At 46.9% G+C, this 24,355-nt stretch overlaps 1 protein-coding gene across 1 annotated transcript in view; it reads left to right on the top strand.

Annotated features, from left to right (window-relative positions):
* GALNT14 (polypeptide N-acetylgalactosaminyltransferase 14) overlaps positions 1–24,355 on the top strand; it is a 67,587-nt gene that overhangs the window by 21,412 nt on the left and 21,820 nt on the right. The window contains exons 3-7 of the mRNA XM_026048063.1: positions 1,601–1,699; positions 13,311–13,378; positions 15,717–15,782; positions 18,153–18,274; positions 24,034–24,121. Of these exons, the coding sequence (XP_025903848.1) occupies positions 1,601–1,699; positions 13,311–13,378; positions 15,717–15,782; positions 18,153–18,274; positions 24,034–24,121 (443 nt within the window). The remainder of the gene's footprint in view (positions 1–1,600; positions 1,700–13,310; positions 13,379–15,716; positions 15,783–18,152; positions 18,275–24,033; positions 24,122–24,355) is intronic.

Genomic DNA, 24,355 nt, shown 5'->3' with positions numbered 1-24,355 from the left:
TCAGGCTATGTCATGAAAGCAGAATGAATAAGGAAACAATCAGCTGAGAATCACTTACCCAGCAGCTAAGCTATAGAAATGGTGCTTTAGGAAATGAGAGAAATAAAACCAAAAAGCTGGAATTGAATATTTCTTTTAAATCTGCTAGTAACCCACGTGGACAAGAAAGCCCTCCTAGGAGGAGTTTCTTGGCAGCACACACCTATCCTCTTTAGCAGCCCCTTTTGAGACCCACTCTCACAGCACCTCTAGCTTTTCCCCTTTTCTCAACCATAACGCAAAGATTTTACTTTCAGCTTTCTTACAGCTGCAAGAACCTTGGCTATTTTTTGCTCACCGGTCCCATTTCTCATCTCATTTATGCTCATGTTAGTGTGGAGAACCTTTTCTGAAGGAGATTGTGCCCTAACTAGTGTAAAGCTGATGAGAATTAGCTCTCGAGTTTCCAAGGCACAATAGGCAATATAACATATAAAAGAGCCTTTTAAAAATTACTCCTCTTGTTTGAGATTGATTACTTCTCAGTGTTTTTATAGAAATGCCTTGATGGAATGAAAGGGAGGATCTTAGGTATCTGAGTACAAAGCTGTTGCAGGCTTGGTGGGGTGCTAGCAGTGTGTGTGCTTCACAGTGTGGGKTGAAGAGGAGGTGGCAGTTACCCCGTGGTGGGCTTGGAGACTCTGCTCAGTCCATCTCCTTTACAGATTGGCAGAACATTTCCTCACCTTCTGGTTTTACACATTTAAAAATAATTAAAAGCAACAAATAAAATAAATAAGGAAGAAATAAATAAAAGCCTGAGAGGTTAACGAGTGGAAAGGATGTAGTATGAATTGTTTGTTATATTCTGGTGTACTCAGAATCGCTGGTGCTTTGACAACGGGTTCCCATTGTGCCAAGCACCGTGTGAGTGTTAATGAAAGAGAGATGCTGCTTTGAGGAGACTTTAGTTTGAACAAATGAAATACAGCCTAATGGAGAAGTAGGCACAGAGAGGTGAGCCGAATTGCCCACAGTGATGCCAGGGTCAGCCACTGAGTCAGGAGGAGCAGGTGGGTTTCTAGGCACCTAGGCCAGAACATTACAGCCTGTTTAGTTCTYCTCTAAAGGAGGAGCTGGAGTTTCCTTAACTCCAAGTGTACCACATCTAACAGCGGAAGGAGACCACATATTTGTAAGTTGAGTTGTGTCGCCATATGGCATTGCTGACAACCAGAAACTGGTGGGTGATGATGATGAGGGAAGGCCTTTCTCTTCCTGCTTCCTATGGATGAAATAAGCTGATGACTCTAATACTGGCGTGTGCCAATAGCTGGGAAGCTAATGTGATTAGAGAAAAGGATTGCAGGAGGGCAGCTCTGTGCCCATGCCTTCCTAATAATGGCACTTAGTCTCCTTCTGTGTTTTAATCTCCAGTGATTTACTCCTTTTTATTTTTATTTTTTTGCTTTTGTTTTTGTGACAAGAATCAGACAGGATTCTTGTAGGAAAAACTCACTAGTGGCTGGAGGACCACCAGCTCTAACCCTATGTTAATAAAATGAGATCCCATTTTTAATTTCAKCACTTGAATGACTTTGCCATCTTTCTCCCTCCTCAGGTGTCTGGCTTTGCGCTATCGTCCAGATCTCCCACCAACCAGCATCATCATTACCTTCCACAACGAGGCCAGGTCTACCCTGCTAAGAACAATCCGAAGGTAAGAGCTCTCAGCTCTTTGGAATGTATCTGTAAAAATGCATGTCTATTTGCTGTTTTGTTTGTGTGCTTTCTTGAAGGGTGAGTTGGGCATGAGATTTTTATGAATAAAAGCAGGATCTCCATATACTTGCCACAGTGAAATGAGTGGGCCTGACAGCTGTGGTCTCAAATAATTATCACGTGAAACTAGCAGGAAAACAAGTCTGTAAGTGGTAATATTTTACAGTGAAATGCTCAGGAAATTTTATGTGTGCTCCCTATGCAGGGTCTAATACTGGGCACTCTTGGGGGAAAGACATTAGATTAGGCAGAGTCTGGGATAACAATTTTTAAATTCAGCTGGGCATTGGAGCTTAGCTGTATTCTGTCCCAGTTGTCTAGGGACAGCTATTATGCTGCAGATGTCTGCTCTAGTATTGCTATTTGAGCTTCTCCAGTGACCCATCAAATGCCAGCAAGGCTTGATAATTGAGAGCTCTGACGGTACACATGCAAACTAGGTTTTCAAGGACAGTTTCTATGGTCTTCTGGATACACTGTGGAGAGATCTGGGCATGTGGCCATTCTTTCATTTGTTGGTTTGTTCTTGGCTATGTTTTGCCATAGTAGATATAGTAAATGCTTCCTTTTCACTGCAGTTTTGTTTTGTTTTGAAATCAGTGTTTAGTCCCAATATATGCCTTGAATCTACAAGCTCTCCRTGGAAAGATATCTTAATGTGTATCCTCCACACCTTTATGGAGGTCTGTCTGTGTCTCAGCTGGTGGGATACTCCTTAGCGAGCCTGTATCAGCTCCATTATGTGTCACTATTAAGTTCTTTGCAGGTACTGCCCTTGTAGTTAAGACTCCGAGCCAAGCACTGGGCTCCAAGGTCCAATACATGCCCACAGCCAGCTCCTATTTGTTCTTCAGGAAGAAAAAGAGCTGTGGTGCAGGAGCAGCCCAGCCATAGGAGCAGCCTGGGGCCATCAGTGCTTGCTGGAAGGGCAGCCAGAGCCTTGATCGTGTTGCTTCTTGTCGTGTCTTCTCTGGGTGCTTGTTGGCAAGCAGGACTTCAGCACAGAGACACCTCTGTAGGACTGTCCTGTGTGCAGACACCTTTCCTCAGCTGTCTGGTTAGGTGAGGAAAGTGAGTGCGATCTCACTGAAGATCCTTCACCTATCTTGACGTAGGTCTGGTTGCAGCCCGGGTGCACCCCATTGAAAACATAGTCAGTGAAACTATGGCACCTGTAAAGGGGCCTTGCCATCATTGCTCCTGATCAGATGGGGTTGCTGCTGGGAGTAGATTTGTTTTTGCTGGTGAGGACTTCATCTGTGCCCTGTTCCCTTTGTGACCCCAGTGGATTCTTTTCTGAGAACAGCAGCCTCTCAGGTGTTTTTTTTTTTTCATTGCTACAAATGAGTTTGACAGTCCTGAAATTGAATTCTTGCTTTGCTTTATGGTTTCATGACCACTCTGATCTCCTTCACTTCTTTCTTTATAATCTGTCCTTGCTTTCTCTGGTTAGCACGTGGATTTCAGACATGTGTAGCACTGAACTATGTTGTGTAACATCTCCTTGTTCCAGGATATTCTCCATTATATTAACAACCTTGGGTGAGTTTACCATCCTCCAAAATCCATATTGATGGTGATCCAAAGGCAAAGCCGAGCACAGTCCTCCGGAGATGTAAATATGTATAGCATGTGTAAGGTGCAATGATGGCCTTTAATCTCTTTTCCATAACTGAGTAGCTGAGTGGCTTGGCAGGCCACATGAGAGATGCTAGACCCATGATGTCCCCATTACACCTAGATTCCCCCCTATCTCACTTCATTAGAGAGATGTGATCAGTCCATTACAATGATGGCAAAATTAGAAATATAGATAGCTAGAATTTTTCCTTCTTTCTCTAGGATATTGTCCTCTAAAGTTCCTGATTTCTACATGGAAATTGGCTTCCTTTGCCATTCCTTCTGTTTGTTTGGCTTCATGAGATGACTTTCTTATCCACTTGCTTGTGATTTCGCTCACAGCTTCTGTCCTGCACGTCACTTCTTCCCACCCAGTGGGGCACGTGTCRGGTGGTAAACGGTGGGTACCAGTAAGAAGCTGCTTCCCAGAGGATGATTTCAAAATGGTGCCAGGGCTCTGTGGAGCATCCTGCAGAGCAGCATCGCAGAGCGTGGCTTAGATTGGGCTGCACGCTGGACAAACCCAGGCAGTGAGCATATGGTGCAAGACTGAGAAGAAAACTTCAGTTCTTGCCTCTCACTCCYTTGGGTGAGATCCTAAGCTCTCCTGAACTAACCATTGGGAACCGACCTTCCTTTTTGTGTACCTTGTATACAAAGGATTCCTCCTGGAATCAGGAGCCTCTTTTTTCTTCCTTCTAAATGCAGCACTTAGAGGTTAGCTTTTGATCTGACTGCCTAGCTCGAGTTTAGCTCCTAAGGGTACCAGCCTTTCATGGCCAGCAGGACTGGTGACATGGTTCCTGCCTTGCCCCGATTGTGCCCACACTGACGTTTCCCTGTCTGCTTTTGGACTGAGCTTGGAGTCCATCTGCCTCTTCAGACCCTGTAGGTTAATTTTCTCTGCCTTCTGACTGATCTTTTTTCTTTCTCTSCCTCAGCAAATGGTTAGTTTAATTAGATCTTCCAGATATCCCTATCCCATGGTAGCTTTAACAACATGGTTCGTTTTCCATGTGCCAGCCAAAATAAACCCTGTTTTTCTCATACTGCTTTTTGCTTTTTGGAAGGCACATTGAGCACAGAGGTGACGAAAAAAGRTGCCTCTTCTGCCCTGTTTTCTTCAGTACCTCTCTACATGCAGAGAGGAGTGTGCTTCAGGTTTCAGTATAGCCCAGGTGACTGATGAACAGATGGAGAGAGGTGAAGCGACCTGTCCATGACTGGTAGAAGATTTCGCATTACAAGCTCAGTTTCCTGAATTCTATTTTATCTAAACTTCCCAGAATCATCCTTCAAAGCAAGTATTTGCTTTATAATGAGTAAATTTTGGGGAAAAAAAATGCTTGGTTTGTGTTTCTGACACAGCAACTGCTTCACTATCCAGCTGCTCATCTTCCACCTCCTGTGAAGTGCTCCTTGTGGGCATTTGCCCCTAGCGAAGGGCGCATGTGATGCAGCCTGCAGTTGCCTGACAGCAGCAGTAATSTTGAGCCTCCTTTGTGGTACTCTTCACATAGAGAGCAGGATGTAGGAAACACGAAGGGATGGCAGAGGGAAATGCAAGTGAAGGCCCACTCCAGAAAGGAAAGCAATGACACTGGTCCACGTCATGTTGTCCCAGCTGTGCAATTGAGCTCTTGGAGAATGAGCTGCGTGTGTGCTGAGCAGGAGATGTTCCTCTTCCTATACCTTTCCATAGGCTCTTCAAAGCTCTGCAAGATGTTGCTCAACTGCTTTAATTTTCACTGAGTGCTAAGGCCGAGCTCTGTTGCAGACTCAGGATGTTTCATTTGGCGCTCGGTGCGGATGCAAGCGCTGCGGCCCATAAAGTAGAGATGCCAGCACGTGGCTTCTGCTCTTGGCCTGTGCAGCAGCCGTTACACGAGTCACATTGTGAGTGTTTGTGACGGTTCATTTGTGAACAATTTGCATTGTCAGAACTACTGAGAAAAGCTAGTGGACTGTGCTGAGTAATGAATTAATTAAAAAGTTTCATGATCTTTTCTCTGACCGTTTGCCAGCTGGAAAAAGAGAGGGAGGAGAAAAAAAAAAAAAGCTAAATTAATTGAACGCCCAAATCTCTGCAAATGAGGTAGTTAGCATTTATAAATGTCCGTGTAACTATGCAAATAAGTAATAGCGTCCAGGTAGTAGGGGCTGGGTGTTATGAGAGAAAGGGAAATGGAGAAGAGGAACAAATGCAGGGAAGGAGGAGAGGGTGAATGGAAAAGTGGCTTTTGGAGGGACCAAAAAAAAAAAAAAAAAAAAAAAAGATACCGCCTTGGCAGTGTCTGTTGCTGGATTCTGGTTTGTGCCACCTGCTTTTGGAATGACCTTGGGCAAGTTTCTTATCTCACTGTGGTTCAGTTTCATGCATTTCGTGTTCCGAGGCTCAGTACATTAAAGATGGTTAGAGGCTTCAACAGCATGAGGGGTGGATGATGATGACCATATGAATAAACCCAAGGGCAGAAAGCAGGAGAGAATAAAGGACACAGACTGTTTTTCTGAAACCTTTATTTTCTTCTCCTTCCCTCTCTTTCTATCCAGTGCTAGCTGGAATTTAAGAAGGGAATGCATCTTGGTCCCAGCTCTAGCTGCCTGGCTCTTCCTCAGGGGGAGCTGAAGGACATCCTGGAGGGCATGACAGTCACTGGAGGGGAAAGAAGAGTGAGGCCAGCAAAGGAGCTGGACTCATTATCGTCTGGGGTCACACTGAGCATTAGGGCTCTCAACATGATGACTAATAGTGCCTCACCATCATAAAACACACTGTAGCTAGGAGGATCGTGGTGCCTTCACACACTGTGCGACCTGCTTGTTAAGAGTGTCGTCCCCTGTCTTTTGCCATCCCTCCTCTGCAGACATAARTACACTTGTGTGCAGAGAAGGAGCCACCACTGCATGGGAATGGTGCTTTAAGGGCTTGATCTGGTGTGGCATCCTCTTGAAGTCAGCAGAGAGCGAGCCTTGGTGTGTGCACCCACACCTTTCTACTCACCCGTGTTGCCCATGGGAGTGTGTCTCCCTAATTTCTCCTGGTGAACACCTGCCTGAGCRTGCTTGTGTCTTGCAGAGTTGCCGTGACTTCAGGTGTCCTTACTCTGTGTTGCTGCCCTTGGGAATGGTTTTGGGTCCTGCCCTAGCAGCAGGAGGAAGGCACCATGGCCCGTGTGCAGGTGTGGCAGCAGTGCTCCTGTTTTGGCCACCACTGCAATAAAAGGGAAGGAATGCAGCAGGCAAAATGTGAGGGTTTTTCCTGCAGTGCTGGCTCTGCTGTGCAGGGCAGGCATTAAAGTAGAATTTTCATGGCCCATGTCACGTATAGGTTTGCCTATACGTCCATCCTTCTGCCCCTTTTTCAGTACACCCCCACTAACTCACCCTCTTACTCTTTTCTCCTCTGTGGATACACCTTGGAGAGGCTAGTTGCGATAGGGCAGTAGATTTCTGAATCCTGGTGGATATGGGATTGGAGAGGGGGCAGCTAAGATCTCCTTTAACCCCATGTCTCCACACTGCAGCACACCCYTTGTTCCCTTGCAACCCAAATACTGAGCCTCCTGCGTGCCTGCCTTCCTCTTTCCAAGGCAGACTGTCATGGTTTAAGAGGAGCCACTCAGAAATGCTGTGGGGGAACCCTTTTCAGCACAGGCCCCTCGGGGTGAGACAATCCAGTTTACTCTGCTGAGTGGTCTTTATTTATTTATTCTTCAAATTTGCAGCTGGGGACTTCAGAGCAGGAGCAAGGAGACTTAATTATTTACCTCTTGCTGACAAACCAGAGAAAAACAACCTTTGGCGAAAGTCTTGATGCGAGTGCTGCGAACACCACATCAAATATTTAGATCATTAATTAGTGGGTAGAATATCGTGCCTTTCGTTTTCCAGTACTTATAAGTACAAGAAGTGATGTCCTGGACAGTCAGCAGCTCGCACCTTCCCCACGTGACATTGCCTGGTGCGTATGCAGACACTTCAGAAAAAAAGAAGTAGTAAAGCCACGTACCTCCTTCCTTAGGCAGTGTGTAGGCACTATAGAGTCTGTGCCATAGCTCAAATGAGCCTGATTAAAGAAGCCAAAACAAGCCAGGTGTTGCTCAGAAACTGTGTAATTAGCACTTTGTGCTGACTATTTTTTATTTCGTTCTGTATTTTTATTTTTTGCTTTTTTTCTTAAACCCTGGACGCTTTTTAATTTGCTAATCATCTCTCGCAGTGACTAAGTATACAGCCCTACGTGCGCTTTTACCTTTTGATGTTAACATAAGAGAACTCTTGAATTTCAAAGAGCTGGTGGGTATTTGAAAGAATAAAATGCAAAAGCCGCAGTGTAATCAAAGCTCATTATGGTTATTCTTGGTGTGATGTCTCTCTTCCTACATAATTAGCCATTTTGGGTTGTTGAAGCAGTTCATTTTGGCGGGCATTTTCTCTTCTCACTCTCGTTCTGATTTTGATAATTGTGACCCCTGATCCCTTCAATGCTTTATTATGCTCCCAAAGACTTCTCTTTTTCTAGCAAGTCCCARTATGTTGCCATGGAGAGAATTATGGGTTCATAAAAACAGATGGATCAATGTCCAACAGTCACCTCTTAAAAAGAAACTTGTATTTTGAATTATGAGYGAAAGAAATCGACAAAGGGAAGGCCTGAACTCTCCTTTGCAAACATTTTCTGCATTGTACGTATGGCAGGTTGAATTTTGCACTAGTAGTTATTTGGAGATGGAATTATTAAATTTGATACTTCCTGCTGGGTGTATATTGAAAGGAATCCCAGCAAAATATTGAGGAGAACAAAAGATGGTCATGGCCCTACAGTGAAAATGTAGGGTGAAATTCTGCATGGTCCATATGCAGAGTGACTGCTAAATCTATTAAATAAAGTTATCGTTGTCTTTTTGAGACAATTCAGCAGGGAATCTGATCATATTCAGTTGAATGAGGTTAAGGGCTCTCAGGCCTAGAACCTGTGAGTTTTTATTTTGATGGCAACAGGCCTTTCTGTGATTTAAGAGAAAARGTATCTGTGGTCTCTGGCTCAGTAGCATTTAAAAGTTGTGATGATTTGTTAAAATATGTTCATCACTGCAAAATATCTACCTAGGATTGATTTCAGGGGGAAGAAAAAGGTCTATAAATAACAGAGGGACTTCAAAGGACTGTAATATTAATTGTATTCTTTTTTTCTCCCCATATAAATACAAAAGGAAAAAAGCCATGCACACACATAAAGAAAGGAAAAAAATCGAAATTTAGTAAAGATCCAAGTGACAGAAAAGCTGGCTTTGAATTTTTCAGAGTGCTTTATCTGAAAAATCCCCATAAAGCCAGAAAGCTAAAGGATTCAGTGCCTCTGCTTCCAGCTACTCCTGACAAATGTTGTAGTYGGGACATACATAATCTGCGGTGATTCCAGTGGTCGTGGTATATTACTGTGTGAGTGATAGAGCTCAGGGAGGAAATGTGTTGGAGAGGTGAGATCAACCTTGCTGAGGAACCAGCACATTTGCTCTTGGCTCTGTTGAAAAGTAGGTGGGTTAGGCTGAGGTAGCAGTRGATTAAGTCTTTCCTGCAGCACGCTTTGTGCTTGCGTGGAGTGGTCCTTACTACCAGCTTAGGAGCCAGCTTTGGACTGGGAGATGTCTGTTCACAATAGCCGTAACGGGCTGCCTGCACTGCTGTGATGAACTCAGCCTTTTGGGCTGCTCTCACTGATGCTTTTCTGCTCTGGATTTAGGAAAGTGTCTCTCTTGGGGGGACCGCCACAAGTGGAGTTATCCGAGCTGGCTGCCAGGGTACTGGGGGAGGCTGTTTGCAATCTGAGGAATGCTGTGTTGCTCAGAGGATTWTCCTTCAGAAACCTTCCTGGTAGGATCATGCTGGGGTCAGAGAGGTCCTTCTACCATTAGTCTGTGTCAAGTTCTTTGCCTTTACTCTGGGCTGTGGATGTGGAGAGCCCTTCTTGTTTGCTGCCKACGCTGGCTCTGCCATGGCAGTGTGACAGTAGGTTCATGCTCCCCATGCCATGCTCCTTTCTGTATCTTTTAGGAGACAAGACCAGGCCATCCCACCACCTGTGGGAYACTGTAAGGTCTGTACCAGCAAGGTCATTTGGGGACCGACTTCTTGCGGGTTTCTCCCTCACCCCGTTACCCATCAGGAGACACCCAGACCTGTTGTCTTTCTTCATTTCCCATTGTATCTTCAGAGGGCAAATGCATTTATCTCATTTTAGCTATCCAAAAGACAAGTATTGGTGTGTTAGACAGATGGGAAAATAAATGGGTGTTTTCATTCAACCAGCTTACACTGGATGTCCTCCAAAACTAAGAGGAGAATGTGCTTCAGCTGGACTCTTGACTTTTAGAAGGAGACAGATAGCTGATTGGGATCTCACCTCTGAGCACTCTAACAGCCCTGGCACCCCTCATAGCAACAGCATGTTTCACATGGTGCAGAAAGATGGGTAAACAATGATTTCAGTCAATGGCAAAACCTTTAAATATGAAATGCAAAATGCATGAGCGGGATGATGAATTGCGTTCGTTGTGGCGATGTCAGGGTCCAGCTGCGAGCGGAGCGGTGTCATGCAGGGCACCAGAGGGAAGCAGATGGTCCCTGCTCCCAGGAGCTGCCACTCTCCCAGGCACAATGTGCACAGAGCAGGTGATGTCTCGGTAGCAAATGTCACGTTTGTTTGATTTGGGGGTTAGGGAGTAGGGGGAGGACAGGGCAGGTGAACAGGAGAGGAGGAGTGAAGGGGCTGGAGACATCCAGCATGGAGAGCAGGGCAGGGTGGGTGACGTGGTGGAGGGAGCAGGCAGGATGTGAAGTTGGGGCATGGACAGGGTGCGAGGGGCATGTGCAGACCCCAGGTACCACATGCATWATGCTTGGGGCATGAAAAGATGGTCCAAGTCACCGCCTTGGCTCCCAACATCCCTGCACACAGCAGGTCTGGAGAGGCTCAGCTGGGACCCAGCTGTGGCCACGGCTGCTGAAGTGGTAYGTGATGGTCTAGCACACTCGGGGGAGGTGATCCCTGATTCATGGAGCAGCAAGCTGAGGCATGGAGTTTGCAATAAATGTCTTAGTGGGAGACAGTAGGTATCCATAAGCAMGGAGAGGCTCGGCAGCCCATGTCCCTAGGCCAGTGCCCTGAAAGCTGTCCTATGCTTTTTCTTCCATAAGAGATGCTCTGAGGGCAGTTCCCCTGAGGCAGCGAGTACCACCAGCACCCCAAATATGAGAATACCACCCAGTGCAGTGGTTGCAGTGGAGTTGTTCCTGCTGGTGCAAGCAAGAGCAGAATTAGCCCCTCTGCAACTGTTTCCCATAGAGYTAAGACCTGCATTGCACTCCTGTCATCTGAATCTATACAGGAGACTGGGTGATGGCAGGCTGTGAATGTTCAAGCTGCCCACTGTATCCCCCACTCTGCTCTCAGGGGGTTATTTATTTATTTTGTTGGGTGTTTTTACAAGTCTGCTTTTTTTTTTCTTCTTTTTTCCTTTTTTTTTTCCTCCTGCAGGTTTCACCAAGTTAGGTTTCCAGGCAATCAGTGCTTGTTAAATATTCCACCGAGCATGATATTGCTCTCCTGTCTCTCTGCACCGACTCTCAGCTGCGGTAATTTGCTGAACTCAGCGCTCACATATGGGGATTCTTTTTTTAAAAAAAATAACAAACCTATTAATAATAATAATTAAAAAATACACTTGACAGGTGGGAACAGCACATCTAAATTGCTCTGCACGCCCCAGCAGGAGGAGGGGCAGTCAGCCACGTTTTCTAATGCTCTGTGCTGATTGCTGGCATTTCCAAGGCTGCGTTGTCTAGCCCCACTTGGAGGAAGGCTGCGTATGGCCATCGTTAAGAGAGTAGTGAGCACAGCAGCATGTCACTGTTAAGGCTCCTGCTGTCACCGGTGCAGTCATGCTTAGGGGGCAAAAGCTTTTTTTCCTCCATTTCTTCCCTCATCACCAACTTTAGCATGTGGAGTGTCCAAAATGAGGGGAAATCATGGCTTTTGMCAGCTTCCTGACATTGGAGGTTACGCTTGTCCGTAAATGGTAGGCTCGGTCGTCAGCTGGCGTCATTCTGTGGCTGCTCAGGCTCCGGATTTCACGCTGTGCCCAAGCCCGTGCAGCCTCTCGAGCCATGGCAAGGTGTTGTGAGCACTGGGAGCTCTGCAGGGCCCTGGCTGCAAGCAGGACTGCACGCTTGATGGGGARCTAAATGCTCAAAGGATGGGCCAAGGACACACCACAGGCTGCTAGCATGCTCAGGATCCCATGCTTTTTCCGTGACTGGGGCTTTGTTTCTGGCATCACTGTGGCAGCAGTAACTCAGGTTTTGGAGGTGACTTGATCCAGCTTTACTGGCTCATCTCTGAGGTAAAGCTACCCAGGGATGGGCTTTGGGGACCATGAGGCTCCAAACTTCACGCTTCACACAGGGGAAGTTACCACAGCTCGGCAAGACTTTGGGAGACCCTTCCAGGTCCTGTCTTGGCTGTTGGGCACCGGGGYTGGGAGCCTGAGAGAGTGGAAAGCTTGTTGATAAGGTCTTGGACTTGCCAGTGACTTCAAGGTTGTTAGCTGGTAAGACAACTGTCCCCTTATGCCCGTGGTAGATTTGGYGAGTTTTCTAACCTAGAGCAGAAGGTGAGTGAAGATGTGGCTGCAAAATGTGCAGGGCTTTTGAATCCTGCCTGAAAAAGGATTGCACTTGAGATGAAGGCAAAGGGGTTTAAATTCTGGAACAAAGTACGGAACTGAACTGAGTTTATAAGCACCAGTCAAGCACTGTGGCATGCACTGAGATTTCATCTTGCTGTTGCAAAATCGCAACCTTAGAGTTCACATGCTTTGCTCCTACCCTGCAGCACTGGCTCTTGGGTCAGCACCTTGCTCTCCCAGCTCCTGCTGACCATTGCAGAACAATGATAGTGTGTGGCAGGGATGGGCCCTGAGATGTCTCTGTGCCAAAGTCTCAAGTGTCAGAAATCACAAGCTAAGTAGGGATAACTCAACTGTACAATGGTTGGTAACTAAAGGTATAATATGCTAACTGAAGGTTTTTACACTCCCTATGGGCCAGGTGTTATGAATGCCCACATTAGTGTAAAACCTTCATGCCAGTACCATGTACCTGTTTGCACCAGCAGATGTTTTCCTTTCACAAGGTCAGCCTTTACCCTTTGCTGGGGAGGATTTTATACGCTTTCTGGTGCAACTGGTTTCTCTAAGCTGCGAGGAGAGGGAAGAGCAGGTCCAGCCTTTTTAGTAATAATAAAATCTTGGTAGTATAAATATAGGAAGATTGCAGCTTTCAGCCACGTTTCACAATAGCTCTCTTCCTGGAGGGAGCTTAGAACCGCTTTTTTCCACTCTCTTTCATTAAATGGGCAGGCTAAAACCCTGCTCTTATCCTCTTTGCACTCTTTGAAATACAAGCAGTGCACAAATGAAATGGCAGTAGTCCTGCCAGGGCTGCGAGCTTTTTAAAGATGGTAATTTATCACCAGGGTAATTTTGCTCTGCRTTGGTCAGGCTATCGGTAAGTTATCATTAGCACAAGAAGAGGTGGAAGAGCGATGGCAAGAGATGGAAGAGTGGTGGCAGCTGTGGCCTAAGTCCTTTCATGGAACTAACTTTGTGCAATAAGTGTATACCTGAAGCCCACTTCTCCCTGCCTCTTTTGGCTTTTGCTCACAGAGAAGGTAAGGGTGAAGCTCATCTGTGGCTGAAGAAGATTGGGTGCTCTGCTCACGCTAAAGGTAGAGCAGGTATATCTTTACTAGATACACAAATCTTCTGTGCTTTGGCAAGGGTTGATTCCAAGTCCCCAGCTGGTTCCATATTTACTGAGTTGTGTTGGTCAAGCCCTGTCATGGATTTTCTCTCTTAATTCTGTAGTGTGCTGAACCGCACGCCGGTGCATCTCGTCCATGAAATCATACTAGTGGATGACTTCAGCGATGATCGTAAGTGATTCTTTGTATGTTAAAAGCAAAGGGGCAAACCAAAAGAGACCACGAGAGGCTGGAATTTACATGGAGAAGTGGAGGGGGGAAGAGTATGTTGAACTGAAAGGAAATTTGAAGTTCTGTGGATGGGGAGGGAAGAGGGAGATCTTGCCAAGCTAGGTTTACTTTGGTGCCAGACAAATTCAAATTCTGAATAATAAACCTGTTCTAATGAAAATGATACTCAAAAAAAAAAAAAAAAAAGACAAATTATTTCTTTGACCAGGAGACATGATTCCATCTCTTAACTCCTGCAGCAATTCTTGTACCTTTAATCAGAGTCTCAAATGCAGCTAGGAGCACTTCTGGGCTTACACCGTTTGTAACTACCCAAGAGATCTTTTGTGTGACTCCTCCTCTGGGATAATCTGAGCCTACTGACATTTATTCCATGTACACTTACATAAATGGCCAGCAGCACTGGTGTAGAGAGGAGGGGAACAGGATAACTACAGGTAGAACAAGAGGAAATGTCCTCAAGTTGCACCAGGGAACATTCAGGTCAGGCATTAGGAAGCATTTCTACATGGAAAGAGTGGTGAAGCATTGGAACAGGCTGCCCAGGTAAGTGGTGGAGCCACCATCCCCGGCAGGSTTCAAGAAGCGTGTAGATGAGGGGCACTTAGGCACATGGTTTAGGAGGTTGGAGGCTTTAYGGTTGGACTCGATGATCTTGAAGGTCTTTCCCAACCGTAATGGTTCTATGATACCTAAAATTCATCAGGAAGGGTGCAGTGCGAGACAGACAGCCCAAGTCTTCCTCCTGTTTTTCCCCTATCAACAGTGTGAAATAGGTCCCACCTGCAGGAAGTGTCTATGGCCAAAGCCCCAGAGGCTTCTAGGGAACTGCCCTGAGTGTCCACAGCTGAAGACCTTGCCCAGGGAGAAGAACAAGTGGGAGATCCAGGTTGCATGGAGCAAGTGTCTCAAATAACTGCCTTAGGCGTAAAAGAGATATTAAAATATGCTGAAGTTGAGTGGTCCATGGCACTTATATTTCAGGGAGCTGCAAAATATAGTCATTTGCTAGGGAACARGGAAACAGAGAGGATTTTTAAAAAAGGAAAAAACTGTATCCACATTTTGCTCTTGGATGTTATAAATAGGCTCTGCGTCAGAGAACATTAGGGACAGATTTCACAGCAGAGCCACTTCTCATCTGTCTGTCTCCTGCATTGAGGTCTCACTCAGAAGTCACTGATGCCAGTGAAGAGGTTTCCAGTGATTGCAGTGAGCTTTGGAGGGCCTCCAAAGCACTGGAGGCTGGGCTGGACGAGTCTAGAAACAAGCAGAGCAGCTCTTGAGGAGAAAAGGAGCAGGTGCAAAGGCTTGAGTTGCCCTGGAATTCAAGCAGAACAAGCTTTTTTGAAAGGGTGGAGAAAATAAATGACAGTTATTTGGCTAGAAGTACAAAGCCTTCCTGAAAGAGGAAGCTTTGTAGGAATCCATCTTCCCTGTACCAGCATGCCAGATGGCACAAGCTGGGGAGAAGGAGCAGAGATTCCCACAGCTCCAGCGGATGATCTGCTTCCCACATAACTTAGAGCAGCCTCTTGGCTACTTGAAAACAGCACTTCCTTCATGTCTTACTTCTGTCCCCGCTTTGCTGTGATAGCCCCTTGGTGTATATATATAATGCATGTATTTACATAAAATACATCTATTTGCATAATACAGTATAGGCCCAGTCAGTTTTCCTCTATGACCCACTCCAAGCAATCGGAACTTTTATCTTGTGCTCAATTGCATCTCATTTCTCACCTCCGTCGGTTCATTGACCTTTTATTCACTCAGATGCAGTTGTTTGCCCGCAGACACCGCACACACAGCCATGTGCACACACGGTCCTGAGAAACCTGGAAACTTCAGTCTTAAAACCACAGTTCTGTGTATGTTACGTGGTGTACCAGTATGATGAGGTGTCTGTAAGCAAAGGTTGCCAAAGCAGGACGAAAGTGACATTTAACATGCAAAAGATCTGAATCCGACCTCAGTCTCTGCTCTGCTTTCACACTGACTTTATAGCATAATTCAACTATAGTCAGTCTATGTAAATCTGTCAGGTTAACACTAGTTTTATAACTGGGCTGCTGCTGTGTCAGTCTTGATTTATACTGTGTGAGCATGAAAGATAAAATCACTGTGTACTAGAAGGGCCATCACTCTAAAAAAACAGCCAGTCAGACCCCAATGTGGGCCTCTCCCTGCTCCTAATTTCTCTTAGGAGACCATTTGTTCCACAAAAGCYAAAATCCATGTGCTGCTAAGTTTCATGCCTCCCTTTGTGTTCCCCAAGCTGATGACTGCCGCTTATTGGGCAAGCTTCCTAAGGTGAAATGCTTACGGAATGGACAACGAGAAGGTAAGATTTTGCTGGCCAAGCCTGGGATGCATGGTGGACAACGCGATGGGAGCGATGGTCGGGGGGACACCAAACTGCTGTGGAGCAGGTGACAAGGGAGGGCCGCTCACTCCTGCAAACAGGGGCAGGTAAAGGGACCTCGCAGAGGGATATGGGGATTGGAAATTGTTTCATCACCACCCCCTCCCCCTCTTTAAAAAGATGAGGCTATTAAGATATCCAATGAGGCTCAGCTGTAGCTTATTAGCCAGAAAATTAGAACAGGCAAAACAAAGCCCCAGGTCTTCTTTTTAAAGATGTTTGTTCTAATGAAACAGATGAGATCTGCTCCTGCTGCTTCTGTGGGAATTTAAAAAAGTATAATTAATTATATTTGAAAGATTAAGAAGATCTATATGGAAGATGGATATATACTTTAGTGGGCAACTGCTGGCAACCCCTTGAGATATTTTCCTGTTCTTCCCTGGAGTCTGAATGGTTATTTTCAAGTCCTGCTTGGCAGTATTAGGAGAACRAAAAAAATAAGTTCATATTGAAAATCAAAGGCATGGATAAGGATGCACAGGTTGGGGGAGTATGAAGAATGGAGAGGGCTTTCAGTGTATTATTTTTYTAGAGTTTTAGTATCAATATGTTGTCACCTTGTTGATACAGAGGAGTTATCTGGGTTGGCAGGASAATAGGGGATGTCTCCATAGCTCCATGCCTCATTCCTACTTTYCTCTCTTGTCTAATTGGGATGCACACTGATAGGCATATCTGCTGTCTTCCAGCACTGAAGAGACTGAGAGGTAGTGATGCTGCATAAAGCATTCAGGATTTGGGAAGCCAGGCTGGAAGACCTGCCTCACTTAACGCATATCTAAATCTGTCTTCCTTAGGGCCTTCTGGGACTTGAGGAGGGGTGGGACAGATGCAGCAGAGCCTGTCTGCTCAGAGATCTTGAGGCTGAGATAGAGGTTGCAGAGAGTAACRTGGGGACAGAGTGTTGCAGGAGGTCACCTCCAGCAAACACCATATTGCTCCAAGTTTTGTTCTGCCTCTCTCCCTTCTGCTCTGAGACTGTCCCTTGGCCCTTCTCCTCTAGGAATTTTAATATCATAGTCAGTCTCGATATCTCAATATCATGGACTCCTTTGTGTCCCAGATGCGTTCCTTTCCTTGAAACACTTCYATCTCTCTCTCCATTTGCTCCTATCTCCTTTCATGTTAGCACTGCTTTGCCTTCATTGAGAAGCTTGGCTCCCCTTCAGTAATGTGAGGCTCCTGCTGATAGCTAAGGGCCCTTCTCCTTAGGAGGTAAATTGAATCTAAAGTTCCCTTCAGAACAGGCCACAGGCGGGCTGAGTGTTGAAAAGTCTGGTAAGTCCTGTAGAAATAGCTGTTGTCCCATACAGCAGTCCAGGGAGCTGTGCAATGATTAGAAAAAGGACTCTAGGAGGCACAAGCTTGTTAAAGAATCTAGTCAGAAATCCATGTGTCCAGGTGTTTTCTATACCTTCCCTTCTTGTTCATTTTTCTGCCCCCCAAAATCCCATAGAAATCCATTGCTAGCATCAGCAAACTCACAAAGACTTTTTAAGTTCACCATAAGGCATGCTGATGAACTGAGCAGGCTTTTAGCACCTTGAGAAGTGGCAGAATTCTCTGCACCTTGGCAGAGAATGCATTACCATTGACCCACAGGTCAGCAGTGCCCAAGGGTAGCAGAGAGAYGCAGGGGGGAGTTCACTAGGACACAGAAGTGGGCACGTCTTTAGTGGAAAGTCTGTGGTCTGAGAGAGAGGTAATTCTGGCACTAAGCATCCCTCCATCAGCTCCCCACTGACAGCTCTTGGGATTTCACTCACAAATATGGGTGCACTCAAGCCTATGAGCTTCTAAGGAATTTGCTTCTGTGTATGTGATGCTCATGTGYGGTGCTGAGACAGAGTAACAGCAGATCCATGATTCTCTTCTGGAGGATTTGTAGCTGCTGTGCCTGCCCCATTCCCAGCTGACTCGTGTTTGCATTAGATTATATTGCTTGCAGGGTGGTTATGGAAGCATTTCAAATTCTATTTTGCCCCAGAAGATGACAGCAGAAATAATTACACAAATTAAGAATTGGCACCAATGCCATAAATCATTAATCTGGGTGGAGCTATTTATTTACTCTGATGACCTTAAGAAATGGTTGTTGTGCCTTGGGAAGTGCTAGGAGGTGAGTAATGCACCAGAATCATGTTTCACCCCAGTGACATTCAGATGGGTCAACAATAGAGCGAAGTGTGAGTGCAGCAAGACAGCACTGAAGGAGTTGCCTGAAAGACTACTTGGGGATATTCCCCATGCATGTGGGTAGGAGCTGACTTGGGTGTCCCTCAATAGGTCTCATCCGGTCCCGTATCCGAGGAGCAGATGTGGCACAAGCAGGAGTCCTGACCTTCCTAGACAGTCACTGCGAGGTGAATAAGGACTGGTTRCTGCCTCTGCTGCAGAGGATCAAAGAGGTAAGTGGTCCTGGGAGATCAGGGCCCTGTAGAATAAGTGTTGCTGTGGTCTCTCCAACTCTTCCCCTCTGTCCTCTTCTATATAAACACATACATCCCTCCACGCAGGCTTTCAAGAGGCAGGCAGGATTTTCTCCTGGGAGAAGGGAGAGAAGATGTGCAGGTAGGTCAGAGTAGGCGCCTCCTGGGACGGCCAGGCAATAACCAGGAAGCACAGGTTGAATGTTCAAAGGGGAGTAGGTGGGCATTGCTCCAGGAGACTTTTTAATTAGGCTCAGGGAAAATGCTCAGTGCTGATGATTTAGGGGAGTGACGGCTCCTTGAATAGGGGCCGAATTTAATTTCATGCAAATTAAGTGCTAATAAATTGATTTAATAGGATTTAAATTCTGCTGATTTCACAGCAGACAATGACATTCCCCTTTCTCTGGAGGCAACTCTCTCATCAGCCGTGCACACAGAGGCCCTTGGCATCTTGTCACTCAAGGCACAAGGATCTGTGTCCTGGTGAGGAAGCCTTCAGCTCCAGCTTACACTTAGGAACCTTTCCTTCACCGTGCTTTACTCCATCTCCATGAAGTAGAGGTTAAAAAATACTGACAGATGTATCTGGGATTGAGGTCTGTGCATGCAGCTTCGCTGGTATGTTGATGAGGGATGGGCCCACAGGAAAACTCACTGTTTATCAAGGGCATCCGTGCTTTGACTGTTTTTCCCTGCTCTGTCCCTTGATTCTTCTTGCTCTGTCACTATGGGCCAGCAGGGATAACCTCATCCAGCACCATTACTGTGGCTGGTGGATGAAATGAGGTATGTATGGGCCTAGGTTATAGAGAAACCTACCCAGCTAGTGTCCACCATATCCTTGCCAAGTCATCCTGCTTTCTACACCTTGCCACTGCGGTGCCTGTCCTGGTGGGCTGTGCCTTCGCCTGTGCAGGGCACTTGAGGAAGAGGGGGAAGGAGGGAAACGGGAGCAGGCTGACTCCTTTAGCTGTGAGTGCTGGGAGCCGGTGCTGTTTGTACTCGTAGCACATCCAGTGCTACAGAGCTCCCAGTCTTGGCTTGCAGGCGGGACCACAGCACTCCTGATAAATGGCAATATAATGAAAATGGCCTTTTTGTATTATTGATTGTAGCTCCTGTGGAAATATGAGAACATGCGCTATGAAATTCCACTCAAGCCCCTGTAGCTGGCCTGCCTAAAGGCGGGTTTCACCACTAAAGTTTATTGCATCGATAGTTTCTTTGGAGGTTTTTTTAAAGACAGGCATTTCCCCTGAAAGCTCTTCTTGTTCTCTGCTGCCACTCTGCTGTGTTTCAGGGGGAATATGAAGAGCAATTGCCTGTTTTACAGGCAAAGCTTTGATGCGTTATGGCAGGAGGAAGGCAGATTCACAAGGAGGAGGTGGGCAGAGCTGGGTGTCCCTCAGTGCAGTGAGGTGGTGGATACAGCAGTGCCACACAGCTTTGTTGAACTGTATCAGTGGCATCATGGTCTGAATGGATTATTAAAATCAAACATAATCTCTGTGAGCTTCCTTTTATTTGTTCTTCTGTGTTAATGTTTTCTCCAGCTGGAAGTAAGGGTCAGCTCCATGTTCAGCCTGCACTATTGCTCCTGTTGTACTTACCATGTCCGGCATTCCACAGCCCAGCCAAAAGTCACCATGAGGACATTATAAACACGGTTGGACTTAATGATCTTGAAGGKCTTTTTCAACCGTAATGATTCTATGATTGTGTGACTTGCTGTGGAGAGCACTGTGGGGCCTTCAAACCCAATGAGGTTGCTGAGATTTGAGGAGTTAAAGAAAAGCCCTGTTTTAAAATCCTGGTTTGGGAGGCAGAGGCAGCATCGTGGGGTTCACGGTAGCCCCTCAGGGCAGTTCGTCCAGCGGGTTAAACTGGCAGCAGAGCCAGCGAGTGCAATGGGAGCAGTGGAGGAGCAGTGAGGACTGTAGTTAGACTGGGACTGGGTGCTCCAGGCAGAGCCTTCCAGGGTTTTCAGAATATTTCAGAATATTTAAGGTTGGAAGGGACCTCTACAGATCATCTAGTCCAACCTTCCTGCTCAAGCAGGCACACCTAGAGCATGTGGCACAGGGTGGCATCCAGGCGGGTTTTGAAGACCTCCAGAGTAGGAGATTCCACAACCTCCCTGGGCAGCCTGTTCCACTGCTCTGTCACCCCCACAGTAAAGAAGTTGCTCCTCACCTGGAGACGGAACTTCTTATGCTTCAGTTTGTGGCCATTACCCCTCGTCCTATCGCTGGCCACCAGTGAAAACAGCCTGTCCCCTTCCTCCCTGCATTCTCCCTTCCTGAACTTATACATATTAATCATATCCCCTCTGAGCCGTCTCTTCTCCAGAGAAAACAGGCCCAGCTCGCTCAGCCTCTCTTCATAYGAGAGATGTTCCATTCCCTTAATCATCCTGGTTGCCCTTCTCTGGACCCTCTCCAGAAGCTCCACGTCCCTCCTATACTGGGGTGCCCAGAACTGAACACAGTACTCCAGGTGCGGCCTCACCAGAGCTGAGTAGAGGGGCAGAATCACCTCCGTTGACCTGCTGGCAACGCTCCTCCTGATGCAGGCCAGGATGCCATTGGCCTTCTTGGCCACGAGGGCACACTGCTCACTCATGGTTAACTTAGTGTCGACCAGGACTCCCAGGTCCCTCTCCGTGGAGGTGCTTTCCAGCAGGTCCACCCCTAATCTGTACTGATGCCTGGGGTTATTCCTCCCCTCCCCCTCCTGCACTTGTCCTTATTGAACCTCATGAGGTTCCTCTCTGCCCAACTCTGAAGGAAAGTACCTAGCTGCCCCATGGAAAGAGCAAGGGATTTTATGAGGGACTGAGGAATGTCTGTGACAGTCATGTGCAGGGCTGGGAAAGCAGGCCAGCGCAGGGCAYGGGTCTGAAAATGCACTTTGCTTCCTTTTAGTTGCCCCTGTTTGTAGTTTAGTAATTTGGGAAAGCTGCGGGGTAAGGGCAGGAGCCCACCCTGCCCGTGCTGCCAGGGTTAAAGCACTGATCAGTGACCTGTACAACATGTTCCTGCTGCCACCTTCAGGCTGTGCCAAAAGAGGGTTCCCCGGCAGAGCATCGCAGCCAGGATTAGCGATACACACAGGTTTTGCTCCTGGGATGCGAGCAYGGACAGTCCGCTTTGCTCTTTGCTTTAAGTTTTGAGCAAATAGCGACTGCCTCAAGATAAAGCTCACGCTCTGCCCTCCACTGTGCACGTCGCTTCCCATGTCTTTCCTCAGAGAAAGCCACTATTCCCGCTGGTTTCCATGCACAGCTGGAGCCTGGGACACAAGAGGAGCTGCCTGAGGAGATGCGCGCACCGTGTGGGGGATGTGCCCCGGCGGAGGCCGCCACCTGTGCCCGGTGCATGTGGCGGCCCTGGTTGAGGCCTCGGCCTGTGCCGGGGCACGCGCGGTGGCCCTGGTGGAGGCCGCGGCCTGTGCCGGGGCACGCGCGGTGGCCCGGCTGCCCCCGTGTTTCACAAACGTGTTTGTGAGCGTGTGGCTCCAAATCTGTGGGCACAAACTGGTTCCTTCTGTTTATACTTATGGAACAAATAGAGATAATTGAGCGAATAATGTTTCTAAAAATGTAGTTGTCAAGCCCGAGACTTTTTTTTTTTTTGGTAGAAATCATTCAACTTGCCCCTAAAAATGGCTTTTGCTGAATCYGTGGCTGGCAACCTCCTGCTTTTACTAGCTCAATGACCTCCCCTGCACAAGGAGCAGCCTCTGCTCTCGTCWTACCCAATTCACCTGGAGACCAAGGTGTGACCAGTATTTGTTGACCAGCTATTTTGTTGTTGTTCTAGACCGTTGTGACCAAGGGCAGTGGGTGTAGCAACTAGGAGCCTGTAGTAAGCTAGAGCTAAGTTCCTTTTCCTTTGAAACATATCACTTGGCTTTAGAACTTTGTCCTCTTGATTTAGTTTCACAGATTAGCTTGTTTGAGAGTTATATTGGAGAAACGCAGTCTCATGTTTTTAAAAATTTCACGGGAAAGGAAGTTAAAGGTCTGGTTGAACCTTTCACCGCTTTTGGGTGAAAGGTTGTGAATGTAAACACACAATCCAGACTGCAGCCCAGATTAAACAATGTGTGAAAATGAGAAAGGTGAAGCTGCTTACAACAAAGCCTGATGTTCGGCCTAGCACAAGTAACAGCATCGGAGCTAGGCTCTTGAATATCCAGTGCCTTTCTGTTGAGGGTCAGACAGACAGTCAGGAAAACTGACAGCAGGGAAGCTAAGGCACAGAGGTGGTCATATGACTGAAGTTAAACCCCTGTGGTATTTTGATCAGTAAAAGAGATTTTCCTCTAAGAAGCTGTGCTGCGTAGAGCACAGGAGCAGCATATAGCCTGGGGATGCATTAGTGCTCACCAGTAAGCTGCTTCAGGTCCAGGTGTTAAATGACCAGATAGGATCATTTCCCTGTTTGGTGTTTAGCCCGCAGCAGCTACGTTTTTCCCTACAGCCTTTTTGCTTAAAACCTTTCCCCCGACTCACCTGTCTGAAGGGACCCTTGTGCACGCTGAGCAGAGACTGAGAGGGACAGGCGGTTCACAAAGCCGGGGGAAGCAGCTCAGGACGGGTGTGAAGCCCCCCYTGCTCTCCCGGAGGCAGCACAGCTGGACCGATCCCCTCCGTGCTCAATTCCGGTGGGTTGCTTGATTCCCACGTAGTCACTTCAGGGGTTCTGGCTAGAAGTTGTTTCGGAAACACTGGGTATTTGTCATGCTCATTTGTAAAACTGGAGATCCAGTCAACCTCCCCAGCAGAGCTTTTGCATTCAGCTGCTTTGCAGCAGCCCTACAATGGCATTTGAGTACTGCTTTGTTAGGGTTATTTTTTGAAACAAAGTCTTTTCTGAGTGAGAGAGCAAGCCCATGTGTGCCGAGATGCTTCCTTTGCATGGCTGTGAAAAGCGATTTGATCTGGTGAGGGTAAAAGCTTGAGGTTGGAGCTATAATTGGAGTTTGGGATTTTTGAAAAGAGAAAGGGAGATAAGAGACCAGTCAAAGCTGTCAAAGTCTTTCCCTCCGATAGATATTTTTGTTCGTAACTGTTTGTATAATCTCTTTGCCCATAACAAGATCCTAATTAAATCACCAACATCTGCTTAAAATAACTTTGGTCTTTTTTTAACCCCTTCACACTTTCACCGACTATAACTGTTTTCAAGGAATTGTACATTTAAGCGAATATCTGTGTTTAAAAGGTCTGATGGACTGTTTTCCCCTGTCACTTTAATTGCCTGTTTGTCACTTGACTTTTGACACTCAATAAAAAGAATTTAAGGGAGGTGAAAGAGGAGTGCATTGAATCAGCAAAGACAGAGCTTTGCATTCAGCTGAGGATTTATCAGCCGAGCTCAGTCCTGGACACAGGCACGCAGCCCGTGGAGAAATGGGAGGCTGTGGGTGAAATAAAAGCCTCTGAAAGCTGCTGGCACAGCAGCATGCAGGTCTTTCCTAGAAGAGAAAGCACACGCCTTCCAGCTGCTGCCTTGGCCACGAGCCCTCTCCCGGGAATTCAGTGCCAGCTAGGGGATGCTGCCATTGATTCCTTGGCTGAGCTGACATGACTTCTCAGAAGGGGGTGACTGTGATGGACACCTCTGCAAAAGAAACTGGTCACAAAGCCTATATCCGCTCTCTAGTCCCGGTGTGTGTTTTGTCACAACGTATGGCCTCAAGTCCCGGGTTGTTCTGTTTCTGCTTCCCAGGATCCCACCCGGGTGGTCAGTCCCGTCATTGACATCATCAACCTGGACACCTTTGCCTATGTGGCGGCTTCCTCAGACCTCAGAGGAGGTGAGTATGGGCAGCGCCTGTGTCGCTGTGCACAGCCTGCATCTCTGCACCCCTGCTGCTGAGGATGTGGCAAAAAGTGCATTAGCCCCACTCAGTGCTCCCCCCCAGCAATTTTCATGCTAGTTTTTGGAGATAGGTGAGCACAACGTGAGGAATGGAGTTTGCTACAGTAAATAAGGCAGCGGAGCAGGATGGAAGTGTCATGTCAAAGCTCTGCTTTGCAGCGCTGAAAGC

This window comes from Nothoprocta perdicaria, unplaced genomic scaffold, assembly GCF_003342845.1.
Source record: "Nothoprocta perdicaria isolate Ctin4 unplaced genomic scaffold, notPer1 scaffold_51, whole genome shotgun sequence".
Taxonomy (NCBI): Eukaryota; Metazoa; Chordata; class Aves; order Tinamiformes; family Tinamidae; genus Nothoprocta; species Nothoprocta perdicaria.
Note: the sequence above shows the minus strand (reverse complement) of the source record. Positions and strands in the feature narration are given on the sequence as shown.